The sequence below is a fragment of the Meles meles genome, chromosome 9 (genome assembly GCF_922984935.1).
Source record: "Meles meles chromosome 9, mMelMel3.1 paternal haplotype, whole genome shotgun sequence".
Taxonomy (NCBI): domain Eukaryota; kingdom Metazoa; phylum Chordata; class Mammalia; order Carnivora; family Mustelidae; genus Meles; species Meles meles.
Genome location: NC_060074.1, coordinates 99,958,919 through 99,973,378, shown reverse-complemented (window position 1 = coordinate 99,973,378; position 14,460 = coordinate 99,958,919). Strand labels below are relative to the sequence as shown.

General features: G+C 36.3%; 1 protein-coding gene across 1 annotated transcript in view; it reads right to left on the bottom strand.

Annotated features, from left to right (window-relative positions):
- Positions 1-5,541, bottom strand: part of DPP10 (dipeptidyl peptidase like 10) — a 1,411,353-nt gene extending 1,405,812 nt beyond the window's left edge. The window contains exon 1 of the mRNA XM_046019846.1: positions 5,286-5,541. Within this exon, the coding sequence (XP_045875802.1) occupies positions 5,286-5,345 (60 nt within the window). The 5' untranslated portion in view covers positions 5,346-5,541. The remainder of the gene's footprint in view (positions 1-5,285) is intronic.
- Between the last annotated feature and the right edge of the window lie 8,919 nt (positions 5,542-14,460).

The window sequence follows — 14,460 nt, the reverse complement described above, 5'->3', positions numbered from 1 at the left end:
AGCCAAATGTATAACACTGTCACTCTTTACAAAAAATAAATAAATAAAAACATTTAATGCTTCCTTTAAAAACAGTATGATTTATAGTCATTTGAAAGAAAATTATCCTATAGTCTTTTAGCCAGGTGCTGGGTATTAAGGAGGGCACGTATTGCATGGAGCACTGAGTGTGGTGCAAAAACAGTAAATTCTGTTATGCTCAAAAGAAATTAAAAAAAGAAAAAATTGTAAATACTTGGCATAAATGCAAACTATAAATGACAATAAATTGGTCATCAGCAGAATTTCTAACTTGTGGTTCTATTCATGTTTATCACAGGCTGTGATTTTTGCCTTAAGCATATGAGGAAACTGAGTTAGAATAATTAAAAGGATGTAGACCATTTCTAAGAGAGAGAAAAAAATTCTTCCACATACAATATCCCTCACTCTAATTTTTTGTGAGTCTTCTCTTTTGGCTTCAAATATCACGACTTAAGAGAATGGCCCATTCTCCTAACATTAAAGAAAAATCTGTACCTTGCCAAATGGAACTGTAGGGTTTATTGAATACAGATGATAACTCTTTCTTGAGTGTGTCTGAGTCTGTGTTGAGATCATAACATAATAAAATTTCTTTCTTTTTTTTTCCTTATGACTACAGTCTTTAGACTGAAGACCAAGGAGACTCCCTAAGACAAAATACAGTACAGAAACATATTATAATTTTTGCTTTTAGAATTTCATGTAAGAGTGAAATTGGGGGCTGTTCATTTTGCACATTGTAATGACATAAAGAGGTGGAGTTTTTTTCTTATATACTCTCTGTATTCCTAAATTTTTGTGGATATAATTATGAAATACTCTCTAAGACTAAATGCAACACCATGTGAAATACAGACCTGGTGCCCATCCTACAAGCTGGGATTGTGGAATTACCGACCAGTAAAAATTGGTGCCACCTCGTACATTTCCAAACCAGCGTCACCACACCAACTCATCCCATTGTCATATCCAAAATACCAACTGCTAAAGACAGAAATCATTTTCTAATGACCATACCCTCAAGCCTACAGATTTAATAAAATAGAATGCACACATGAGAAGATTTTCATTCTCTTTTACTTCCTAATTTTATCTCCTGTCATACACAACAATTTTGGATGGGGCTATGGATTAGAGGTGGTAAGGGGGAAATGTCTGTATTTACATAACACTCTTAAAAGGCTGTCAAAATTGTCATGAAACATATTTTCTCATAGAGGATCTACTCTGAAGACCATGAAAATCTTAAACACGCCTTCAAATATGTATTGTAAAAAGTTGTAGCTACTCCTCCAGTAGAAGGTACTTCTGGGATCATTTTTTACAAAGAACACAAGGAAGCAGAGTGTGACGGTAGTGACAGAATAACCCAGGCAGGCCTTAGAAAGGGGGAAGGTAAACAGACTAACATGAAAGGGTCACTAGATGGAAAAAGGAAAGAAGTATTGTGTACCATAGTTTGGAGTTTCCATTATAAAATAAATACGTAGGACTCCTGACCCAGGAATCACCAATCCTGAGGATTCACACATAACTTCCAGCTTCAAAGAAAGCATGAAGGATGGACATTTCTTCTACTATCCTAAAACACACATGGGTGCTAGATTTCTACTAAAATATGAAAGGAGGAAAAAATTCTCATTTTTTTAGGTAAAGTTCTAAATTTGTAATTCCACTGGGTGGGGGGGAAGTAAACCAAGTTCAGAGATATGATTGGAAGATTTAATTTGCTTTCAGTTTAGCCAAGAGAAGCTAAGATGGGGAAGATAAAGCCAAGTTTGTTGTCCAAAGTGGGGAAAAATTTTCAGAAATGAAGTTTATAATAAGCCAAGATTAGATCTGTATTTAGCATTCCCAGATTGTCCCTGAAACTTTCCATTACAGATCTCAGAGTAAAAGATCCTTTTTTTAGAGTGCTGCTACCTTGACGGTAAGATTTGTAATCATTTCAAGAAAAGCTTTATTGCTTTTCAAGCTCTGAAATGGGAGCAGGTTTTATGAGTGCATTGCATTCAACATTTCCTCCAAAGTGATCTGAAAACACACCTGACACCTTTATTTGACTTCCTTTGCTCTGCTCTCTCTTATCAGTTTTGACTCTAGGAACATACCTGTTCAAGTACATCAGGAGAAATGTGTCAGGGACTGGTTGAGCTGGAGAATGGCCAGAATGACAAAAACAAATGTCAAGCAATCTGAATAACGTTGACCACTTTATTCCATTATGAGTCCTCCCAACCCCTCCTTCTTCAGCTCTGCCACCACCATGACCACAAACAGCCTTCACTGATCATAGTCGCTAAATTTGACTCACTGCAGATATCATCACTTTTTAAACTTCAGGTGGGGAAAAGACACACAAACACACCTGTTCTTTCTCCTCCCACATATTTTGGCCTTTAAATCTATTTTTAGCCAAAGCAATTCATTTTTATTCATTCTCATTGCATTCTTTTTAGCAGTAGTTAAACTGTCAAGAGAAAGAACAGCCAGCATTTACTACACTGGCAATGGTGGGGAAAAATTCCCTAGAGGATTATTACACTGAAGTAAGGGGGAAGTCCCTGGAGGTTTTAGAATTTTTTAAATGGAGCAATATACAACTTATTAAGTATCTGGATATTTCTGGAGCCCCAAAGTGGGTCACTTATCATTATCTGCAGCCCAATCAGCTTTCATAAGGGAGTTTTGTTTGAAGTTTTCAAATAGTAACTTTAAGAGTGAGGGGAAAATTAACTCTAAAAGAACATGATTGAAAACAAGACAGATTCAGGGGTGCCTGGGTGGCTCAGTGGGTTAAAGCCTCTGCCTTCGGCTCAGGTCATGATCCCAGGGTTCTGCGATCGAGCCCCGCATCAGGCTCTCTGCTCTGCGGACAGCCTGCTTCCTCCTCTCTCTCTCTGCCTGCCTCTCTGCCTACTTGTGATCTCTGTCTGTCAAACAAATAAATAAAATCTTAAAAAAAAAAAAAAAGAAAACAAGACAGATTCCAAAAATGCAAAAAGTCTTTTCAGTTCCAGTATCTAATAGCTTTCCAAAAACCTCTCATCTTAGGGTTTTTCCTTAGGTTGTCACTGCATTTTGTTCATAGGCTAATGCATTACCTAAATATAGATAGCCATTTTTAGTATAAATTCCAAAAGCCATAAATGTTTCATAATTGAGCACATAATCTGAAGTAAGAGAGCTTTTCCACTCATCCCCTTTTACTGTTGCAAATTGGAAAATACTCAAGTAATTACTCCCTTAATAGTTCAATGCTGGCAACTTTATATACTTTATGAACATCACAAGCATCTTTTGCTCCCCAGAGCAATATGGAGGGGGGAAGGGAACACAAAAGAACTTAACTTGTACAATTAACCAAATCATCCATTGCTTTGATGCAAGATTCCTTCATTAAGCCATTAATAAAATACATTGCTAAGTGGTGGGTTGTCCAATTTTTGTGATGCCTTTCATTTCAATTCAATGGCTGCAGTTAGAATGAAAAAAAAAAAAAACAGCATCTGCAAGATCAGCAAGATGATGCAAAATCCCTACACTAGAAACATTTTTTTTTTTTTTTTGCCTCCACAATTTGTCTGAGGGCAGTCAATGCCAGAGCACCAATAAGGGAAATGATTGTAAGTCCCAGGAAGTAGCATTCATTTGTCCTTACCCAATAAATAAAAGGGCAAGTAAAACACTTGATTCCTATGACCTCAAACACTTAAACAGAAAACCACTGGTCATTTTATGGTTTTCTAAACATACTCAAAGATAGACAGCCAGTTTGTAATTCTATCCCACTTTAGCCTACAGCACATTTTTTGACCAGAGTTTATATATCACAATGTGGAGTGTCATATATGTACTGTTTAGTCACTGTTCAGTGATGGTATGCTTACTTAAATGACAGATGTGGGAACCTGACACGCACAAAAAACCTTATATCTAAAGCCCAGAATTTTACTTCTAAAGTACAAAAAATTCAATGCTGAGGAAGATGTTGTTTATGCCATTAGAGATAGTGTAAGTTATCTCAATTTGAATTTTTTATGATTTCAGTTAACTTTATGAATTTATATATGATGAAAGTCTAATTACATATCATTTGATACATCCTGGATACATCATTGCTTTTAAAAATAATTTAAATGGAGTTCAGTTTATGGTCTATTTATAACTGAAAGACTGACCAAGGGTAGGTAAGTTCACAAGAAAAAAACTTACTGCTACAAATTACATTTTTAAATTATAGTCTATGCAGTATTTTCAAAGGCCTGATATATAAAAGCAATATAATCATAAAAAGCCAGTCATGTCAAATTTTAGAATCTCAATAAAAGATATGCAATTGTATATGAATTAGAGATGGCAGTAAGTAAAAATGATCTGTCAGGTTATCAGTTTTTTCCATAAAAGAGTTCTAGAGGAGCCCATCACTTCCCCCCAGGATGCAAAATATCCACACAGATGAACTTGAAGATAAAATAAATCCTCCATTGGGTTATTATAAGTCTGGTTATTTATAAATCTCCATGTAAGTAAGAATATCAAAATAAGAACAAAGAGGATAGCATAAACATTACTTAAAACTAAAACAGAACAGTCAAATTCCAAGCTTGGTCCTTTTCTTTTAACCATATCAAACAAGTCTCAAATTTAAAACAAGCACTTGTATTAAAGAGCACCCCAATCACCTCACTGGCTTTGAGTTACATGATGGCATATATAAGAGCATACATTTGTATACTCCCTCTGTAGACTTTTAAACACTCTCACTATAGTTGCTTTAGTATAACCAACAGTTTAACACTCATAGTGATGAATATGCTTTTCTTTGGAAAGGATATGAAGTCCCAAATCCATATGGCAATGAAAGGCTGTTATCAAATTTGTATTCAATTTAATATTATCTGTTTCCAGCAGTTTGCAAATTCTTCACCGGATTCATCAAGAAAACTGACATGGAATAAAAACTCCTCTAAAAGCTTAAAGCTCACTAAACTTTCTTCCTGAAATATACCACTGACGGATTCTCAGTCAAAAAAGTAAAAGTCATCAAGGTAAAAGAATTAAGTGAGAACTACTCTCTCCAGTTTATACACACATGCAAACAGAACCAAACTCTTCACTGGGATCCAACATTTAATTCAAACTCAAAGCAACGAGATATCTTTACTGTCAGTGCCCTGCCATACCAACCCCCGTGTGTTCGGTAGACGAATGAAGATACATATGCAGAAACAGAGGGAAGAAGAAAACCTGGGTCCTACCTTGACTGTTTTGGAGGGTTGACACTTGATGTGATGGGACACGCTGGCCGTTTGGTTCATGTTTCAGGACCCTGGACAGCGCACGATCCTAGGTGGAGTTCCGCAAGGAACTGGAGAGCAAATCTCTTCTACTGGACTTGAGCAGGGGCTGCTGCTGTTGCTGTTGCTAGTGCTGTTGCTTCTGCTGCCGCTGCTGCTTTCTCACTCCGAAGGCTGAAACACTGTCAGATTGGAGGGATCTGTATCTCAGCCCTAAATAAAGCATTCATTTGGTTCATCAGTCTCAAAGCTCTTGACGATATGAAATAGAAAGCTACAGACTGTTTCAGTTCACTTGTACTGTACCTTTTCAGTACTGAGATGTGACAGCCTCACAGTACAGCCAATGATCTTGGCTCTCATTCTCCTTTCAAAGGGACGAACACCAGAAAACATACAGAGATCAATTGCAGTACCACAGTTTAAAGGGACACTCTCAACTCCCCTGCTTCTAATCAGTTTATACTTTTTTTCAATGCAAAAGAAATCCCCCCCCCCTTGCTGGATTTTTCTTTACCATAATCCATTCTCATTTTGATACTAAATTTTGTTTCTTCCTAGGTAATGTTTGCCGTCAAAACAGCAGTAAATGCTAGGGAAGGACCTGTTGCCCTGTTTAACACTGCAGATTTTTATGTAGTATGGCAAAGGATTTACATTCTCTATGGATATTTAAGAAATTCTGCAGTGACATCTAGCCAAGATACCAATTTTCTGTAAACCATGAGAAAGCTTATGGTATATAAAAAAAGTTTTCAAATGCAATAGTTACTAGATGTTGCACCAAAACAAAAAATAATTTCCTTTTTTTTTTCTTTTCTTATTTTTAATCACCTTTTCCCTTGAGGTCATTCTTTAAAAATTCCCTGACACAAACTAGTATTCAGCTCATGCCAGTCCAACATCCCACACAGTTACCTCTCTGTCTCAAATGACATTTTTTTTTTTGCAAAACAAATCATAAATGCTTATGAATAAGGTTTGTACAGAGTAGCCAGTTCCCATTGTCACACTGGCACCAACTAGTATGAATGCATCCTAGTTGGAAATAAGAGATCCCATAGGCTTGACTTAATGGAGTATATTATTTTCCAATATCTATTATAAAGTATTGAGTGCAGCCTAAGCTAAGTGTGTATGTCTCATGTATTTTTGAAGACTAACACTTTTTTCTCATCAGAAATATACCCTGCTGGTGAAATGCCAAGTTTATAAGAGTGAACTGCACGAAGCTCTCAGCAAGCTTTATGAGTGGGCCAAGAACATTACGGATAGTGTAAGAAGAAATAAATGAGTGAGTTTGGTGACATGGTTAAATTTATACCTTATTCTTTAAAGAGTATTTCTTGTTCTGAAATAGGAAAAGGAGCTAAACATTTTGAACAGTAGTCCAAACATTTGAGAATGTCCCAAGGCTGGCAGTTCTTGCAGCACCACCACAGAGTAAGGATTAGGCAGTAGCAAGATCAGGCAGTCTGAAACCAGAAAAGTTAATAGCAGGAGTACTAGGGTAATCAAGGAAATTATGAACAAGGCTATGCAGTCAATATAAAACAGGAAAAGTTTTGTCCAATCATCTGGGGCACTATCATAACAATACATTAAGCACAACCAGAGGACCAAGAAATCTTGTGATTCAAAGGTTAAGAATTTAAATCATAAATGTGGCTGAAATTTGGAGAACAGTGTGGGGATTCCTTAAGAAATTAAAAATAGAGTTTCCCTATGAACCTGCAATTGCACTACTGGGTATTTACCCCAATGATACAGATGTAGTGAAAAGAAGGGCCATCTGTACCCCAATGTTCATAGCAGCAATGGCCACAGTCACCAGACTATGGAAAGAACCAAGATGCCCTTCAACGGATGAATGGATAAGGAAGATGTGGTCCATATACACTAAGGACTATTATGCCTACATCAGAAACGATGAATACCCAACTTTGGTAGCAACATGGACAGGACTGGAAGAGATTATGCTGATTGAAATAAGTCAAGCAGAGAGAGTAAATTATCATATGGTTTCACTTATTTGTGGAGCATAAGAAATAACACAGAGGACATGGGGAGATGGAGAGGAGAAGGGAGTTGAGGGAAATAGGAGGGGGAGATGAACCATGAGAGACTATGGACTCTGAAAAACAATCTGAGGGTTTTGAAGAGGCAGGGGGTGGGAAGTTGAGCCAGCCTGGTGGTGGGTATTGTGGTGGACACGTATTGCATGGAGCACTGGGTGTGGTGCATAAACGATGAATCTAGTACGAAAAGTAATTAAAAAATAAAAAAAATAAAATAAATGTGGCTGATACTGTCACTTACATTATATTTTTATTGCAGTGATAATTTAAATAATATGTAAATCAAAGAAAATTTATATTTGAAATTTTAAAACATTATGTATTTGAAAATTATGAAAACTGCATCTCATTTGTGAGATGCAGCTAAATTAGTATTTAGAGAAACTCTATGTACTTAAACATCCATATTAGAAAAGCAGAAAGGCATAAAATTAATAATTAAGTAGCCAAATGTTGATCTCCAGGAGTTATAAAAAGAATGATAAAATAAACTCAGTTAAGATAGGGAAGCAGATGATAACAAGAATGGAAAAAAATTAACAAAGTAAAAAGTAATACAAAGCATATGCCCCAGTGAACAAGTCCATGAACATGTCAACATAAACTTAACAGTCTGATATATCTAAAGAAATAAATATCCTACACCAGTAGGGTTGGCTCAGCTCCTCTTTCTTAGATATTACTTGGTAGCAGATATCCGAGGAACCTCCAAACTAAATACTGTGGGTAATCCAAGCAGAATGGCAGGGGCAGGAGTGTCCTGAGGCACATGGGGCAAAAGTTCTGATAGGATCTCTCTCTCACATCATACGGTATAAAAGGAAACATCAGTATGAGAGCCAATATTTACAAGCCTGCCGCAAAAAGGCATGGGCAGCTAGATTACAACCACTGTGGTCACATGAGAATCCATTGCTTATCCAAAATTCTTCAAAACTCCTTTGCATTCCCACTTAGAAGGTACATAAGATGATACAAATAAGACACTGGCATTATTATATATTGGTAAGTGACCAGAATCTACCTAAAATCCTTTCCCAGTGTTGAACTGAATAAAAAGTAGAAGATGCACATGAAGAGAAAAGACATGACTAGTCTACACTATATACTCTCTATATCCCACACCTCTCATTATATCAAACTCTAAGTCCCTAGCAAATTAATTGCTCAGAACAAAATACATCACCCAACCCTCATTTTTGGTATTGTTTTTCCTGTTACATTATCATTTCATGAATCAAGAAAATTAAAACCATCATAATTTTAAAACATTTCTGTTTCAAGCATATAGATTTTTCATAATTTTTTGAAATCCGCTGTGTCTTAATGTGTTCAGTTGGAATATGCAATCAGAAAAGAAAGATTTTAAAACTTTAGCTAAATGCTAAAAAATTATAAATACTGTTTAAGAAGTATACATTCATATACAATTATTCTAATTGGGATATATTTGGTTCAGTATGTTTAGTGTGAAAACAGCTGCAAAATTCCATCATAGCTTTTCACATGGTAGGATTTTTTAAAATGTTTAGATCTACTCAGGAAATACTTTACAGTGAATCATAGTGAATTAGAAATTTTAGGCAATTTAATCTAAAGAACCAATTTTAGATTTAACTAACACTAGTGATAATCATATAAAAATATATTATTTTCAGGTTCCACAGTTTGTGGGAAATTAGGAATAAGTCCCTTTCAGCCTCCTCACAAAAAGACAAGAAAGATGACTAGTAATTTTATGAAATTTAACTTCTGAGGTTAGTTGAACAAATATTGTTGGATCTTGGAAACAGAGAGCTAAAACTAGCTTAATGAAAATATTTCTTTAGAAAAACCTTGTCACACTGTTGGAGAGACTCTACTACCAAGCACTTCGTCTCTGATTCAGGCCCTATCTGCTCTAGCCCTAACCAGCTGGTACCATGATGACCTTCCAACTGCAGACTTGGGCAACTCCAGTGCCTTAGTCAATTAAAATGCTTTCTGAAAGGCTATCAGGCTGTTTCTTTGATATTTCAAGTCCATTATAAGAAATCCAAATTCCACATAAACATAGAGGAAACAAACTCCTCCTCTTAACATCCATTCTGTATGTCTTGGTCTTCTGCTTGGCCTATCCACAGTCTCTTGCATTTCTCATTAGAACTGAATGTAATTTCAAATCATCAGCTTCCTTTACTTGGAATTTAAGGCCTTCAGCTAACCTCTGCCTTCTGCCTCTTTCTCCACAAATGGCATCTGCTTCTGATAGCTCCTCAGCTTCAGATCATTCCCTGATTTCATCTCGGTAGATGTCGAGGCATAATTCTAATTCCTATGCTGTCTTTAGGAACTGATCTTTCCTAGAAGTAACATATATCAATCAAGACAAACAAGATTATGCTACAATAATAAATAATGTCAAAATCTCAGTAGCTTAAAATAATGAAGGTTTATTTCTCATGATGCTATATGTCAGTACTCGGCTGGCAGGGAGGTTCTTCCTTTCTAAGAGAGCTCAAGCTGATGGACACTCCATCTTGATGTGAACTTCAACAATCAGCATGGCAGAGGGAAGAAAAAATGGCAAATGATCCTCTCATTTAAAGGGTTCCACCCAGTAATGGCATATATCAACTCTATTCGCATTCCACTGGCCAAAGCCAGTTAATGGTCACAATCAAGTTTAGATAAATAGGAAGTCACTTCACCACATGCCCAAAGAGGAATGGAATCAGAATTGTAGTGAACAGCCCTAATAATCACAACCCTTTTCCTGCCCTTGTTCTATACCTCAGAGCCCTCTATTCCAGTCAGCCTCACAATGTCAACATGCTAAAATCTGAGGCTCTGCAACCCATTACAATTTCATTTGGAAGAGATTATAGATAGATATAAGACAGAACTTCCTTATCCTATGTGTTCTGTAACCAAGAGGTTTTCATAGTATCTCTTCTTGGGATATTTAGGGGTAGAACACAGATCTATGCTAATCCTTTTTTGCAGGAAAATACCAGGGTTGAATATAAGCTAGGTTTGTACATTTTTCCCCTGCTGGTATATACAGCTCTGCAAAGGCTGGGGACTTTGGCTGCCAGCAGAGAAGTCAGACATGACAACATCCAGAGTACATGTTCTTAACCATTCTGCTATACCAGGAAAAGACAGATTCTTTCATCCTTCTAAGCATTGTAATTCCACTAACACGACAAAAAAGTGGAAGTCACAGTTTTCATTCTTTCAATAGGAATCATTTCAAGGTCTGCTTGAAAGAGCATAAGGATAGTACTATGAACTCTCAAGTAGCAAAAAATTCAAGTTTATGAGGAAAAAATAACACAGCTATCTAAACTCACTTCTATTTTAGGTGGTCAACTTCTGTATGACTCACTGTCTACAACCCACCTCTCCAGAATCCTGTCACATAATATTCAAACTAAACAATGTGTTCAAGGAATCAGGAAGATAGTAATTTATAAAGCTGTGGATATATGTCAATCTCTTCTGGGAAGCATTTGCTTTACATTTTCAATATGTCTTCCAATTTAAGTAATAGTGTTTTATTATTCTCACTCATGAGGTACTGCCTAAAGCCAGATAGATGTGAGGAGGGATTAGAATTGATAAGTACGTCAAGTTATTACGTAGCCTGTGCCAGTTAAACTCTTCAACTGGCTACCCATTTCTATATCCAGTAAGAACCAATCCAACAGCCATTAATTAGTATGAATTGTCCCTTTCTATATTTGCTTTTATTGGATTTGTTTTCCCAATTTTTTTTCACTCTTCTTTCCTTGTTTCATCTCTTACCACAAACTCCTTAGGCTGGATAATTGGCTGACCCCTGGTGTCCCTTTGTGATTATAATTTGCTCCTATTCTGAAGATTACCTGCTTCAAAGCACACTGGGTACATATTAAACATATTAAATAAACACGTATAATATAGGGTATACAAAGGGTATATAACTTACGCAGATCAGTTGACTGACGATCCTGACAGGTTTCACTTCCCCCTCTTTTTGTCAAACAGTACTAAACATAAACATCTCAAAAATTATTTCTTACCCAAAGTGGAGTAATGGAAAGACACCGCATTATCTCTGCTAATGTCATTCAGTCTTAGGCTTTCATTTTTAATGGTGACATTTATGTTTTGTAGAATAATTCTCTTTGCAAAACTGCCAACTGAAAATGTGATCCAAACCCTAAATTTATAGAACACCAAAATAGATAGCCATGATTCCCTCATGAGAGATTTATGGATCTCTCCTCACCTCTATTCCTCCAGTTAAAATAATTCAGCAAACAGGACCCCCAAAAGTGCCATTGAAATGTCCAGTTCTATGTACAGATGCTTCCATGAATACAGAGAATACAGAGAAATAAACACTGGAGCTAACTCCTCATGTAAGCCAAAACAATTTCTGCTCTGCAATCGCTGACAAATGCCTTCAATAAATTCTCTCTATGGCCAAAGTCATAAATTACTGTGAAGACAGAAATGCACACATAAAATCCACTGCACTGTAGTTCCCCGGACACCTAGGAACAGACTACTTCATCCTGTTTTTCTATTAGTGACAGTAGTCCCCCAAGCTACCCTACACTATTCTGAAGTTCCAGGATCTGACTATTAGGAACTTTGACTATAGCTCCCTGGTCACCCATTCCTCCTGATCTCAGTCCTTCCTGTTCTGAGGACTATCCCAACATTTATGACCTGCATGAAATTCACATATAAGGCAGATAATTGATAAGCCCAAAAAAGCAATCACTATTACTATTTAGGGAGCTTTGGCAGGCATTCAGACCTAGATCCCACTGCATGCCCCATACTACTCAATCCAGCAGAGTGAAGAACCGCTGATTTCCAGAACATAGTCTCCTCTCTTTTACAATAAATGGATAGTAAACACGTATCTTCAACTACAGATAGTGCCCAACTAGGGGACTAACTTCTATGATTGCTGTAGTAAAGAGGTACCATTACAGTTGTGGTTTGTAACTCTAGTATTTTGTATATTTTGTAAGAGAACAAAGCTATTTATTTGGAAATTTTCTCCTATCTCAATTAAGGTAACATATTCACTCTTTTGGAATGAAAATCCAAGAAGTCTGGAAACAAATTTTTTATCAGCTTTGGATAATGCAACTAAGGGACCCAAATTCAAATGATCTCCTCTTCCATGTTAGCCATTGTACCATTCCAGGAGGATCCTACTATCAAAACTAAAAGGACTACTTTTGAACTTCTCCAAAAAGATTGGAAATATGCTAATTTTATTCCCTTCCTGCCATTTCCAATCATTGCAAATTCTTGCACAGTTGTTTAAAACTTAAAGTTAGTTCTTGGGGTGCCTGGTTGACTCAGTTAAGCATAGGACTCTTGTAATTTGCCTCAGGTCATGATCTCAGGGATGTGAGCTCATGCCCCTTGCTAGACTCCACACTGGGTGGGTAGCCTGCTTAAGATTCTCTCTCTCAGGTCCTCCTAGATGGCACAGTCAGTTAAGATTCCCTCTATCCTTCTCCATCTGCCCCTCCCTTTTTCTCTAAAATAAAAAAAATAAAGTATTAGTTCTTTCATCAATTTTTCTTCTATATTTCTCCAAAAAAAGCTAATCTTTCTTCTCACATTTTATCTTTGTCTCTTTTATGATATTAATCACGTTCAGATTTTGGTAACTTAGTTTTATATTATTTCTATGTCTATTAATTTTCCCATAAGGTTTTTAAGAGATAAAATTATGGGTCACAGTTCTTCATACACCATGAAATACTTTAGTGCATACTGTGTACACAGAAGATCAATCGCATGTGATGTGAATTATCAAATAAAGCCTATTTATCAAGTCTGGCAATAAATTAGTCACATTTATCTTTGCTCAGAGCACTTCTGGTAGAATGATAAAAGAGACATAAGATTTCAGTGGGTCAAAGGGTGAACTAAATATGAGGAAATAGACACAGGAAATATAGACCACTCTTAAGGAACTTAGCTGACAAGAGAAATATGTGCTTGGAAAAGGTAACAGCACCATATAAATAAAAGTTATTATTATTAAATCATGAAGTCCATAGAAACTAAATTTTTCTTCTCTCTAAAAATATACTAAATCTATCTTCTTCTCCCAACAAATGTATCAGATATGAGTCAGCATGTGAACCAAATAGCAGATGTGCTTATTAGAAAATTTAAACAAAATACACAGAGTCTGAAATAATAGTAACAAAGGAGGTAACAACACCGAGGAAACTATGTTTTATTCGGAATTTTGAAAAAACAATACTGAAGTTCTAGAGTTTTCTCACTTTTACAATATAAAAATGTTCTCATTATTTATGGGGACAGCCTATTCATTATTAGTTCTAGCTCTTTTTGTGCTCCTGAGGGCTAAACAATGTGATGATTTAGAGTTAAAATATCCTAAAAAGATGTTTTCTTATTAAGGAAATTTTATTAAAGAACTGTTTGAACTCCAGTACTTTCCAGCACTTATACAGTAGTTACAGCATTCATTGGTTGATTGTGGAAAGATTTTGTGTACCTATTATATTCTAGCCAACATGCTAGATATTAGCAGATCAAAAGTGAGCAACAATAATTCTCTTCACTGAGCTCACACTTAAGTATGAGGAGACAAGATCAAATGGTGGTGCCAAGTATTGATCAACCTGTTCTCAGCACATGGGGTCAAAAAAGGCTTTAGAGAAGACATAAAGCATGAGCTGGGTCATCAGAGGTGAAATATAGGAGTTAACCAGGTGGAAAAGTGGAAAGAACCAAGAAAAAAAAAAAAACTAATGCAGAAATTTTCAGAAAGAAGTCTGAGGGACTGGAATTAAGATTGCTGATTATAAGATCGGGTTGACAAAGAAGAGCTTTCCATTTTCAATGAGACCAGAAAGAAAGAGGCTCATATGAGGTCCATTGCAGGACTGTCTCCATATCAAGGTCAGAATCTGAAGTCCATGAACAAATTCTATGCGAAGTAAGAGTGCTAACTCTTACTTACATAAACAGCTGCTTCCTGAGAAGAATTGTACACAAGCAGATCAAAAATAAACAAAAAGGTG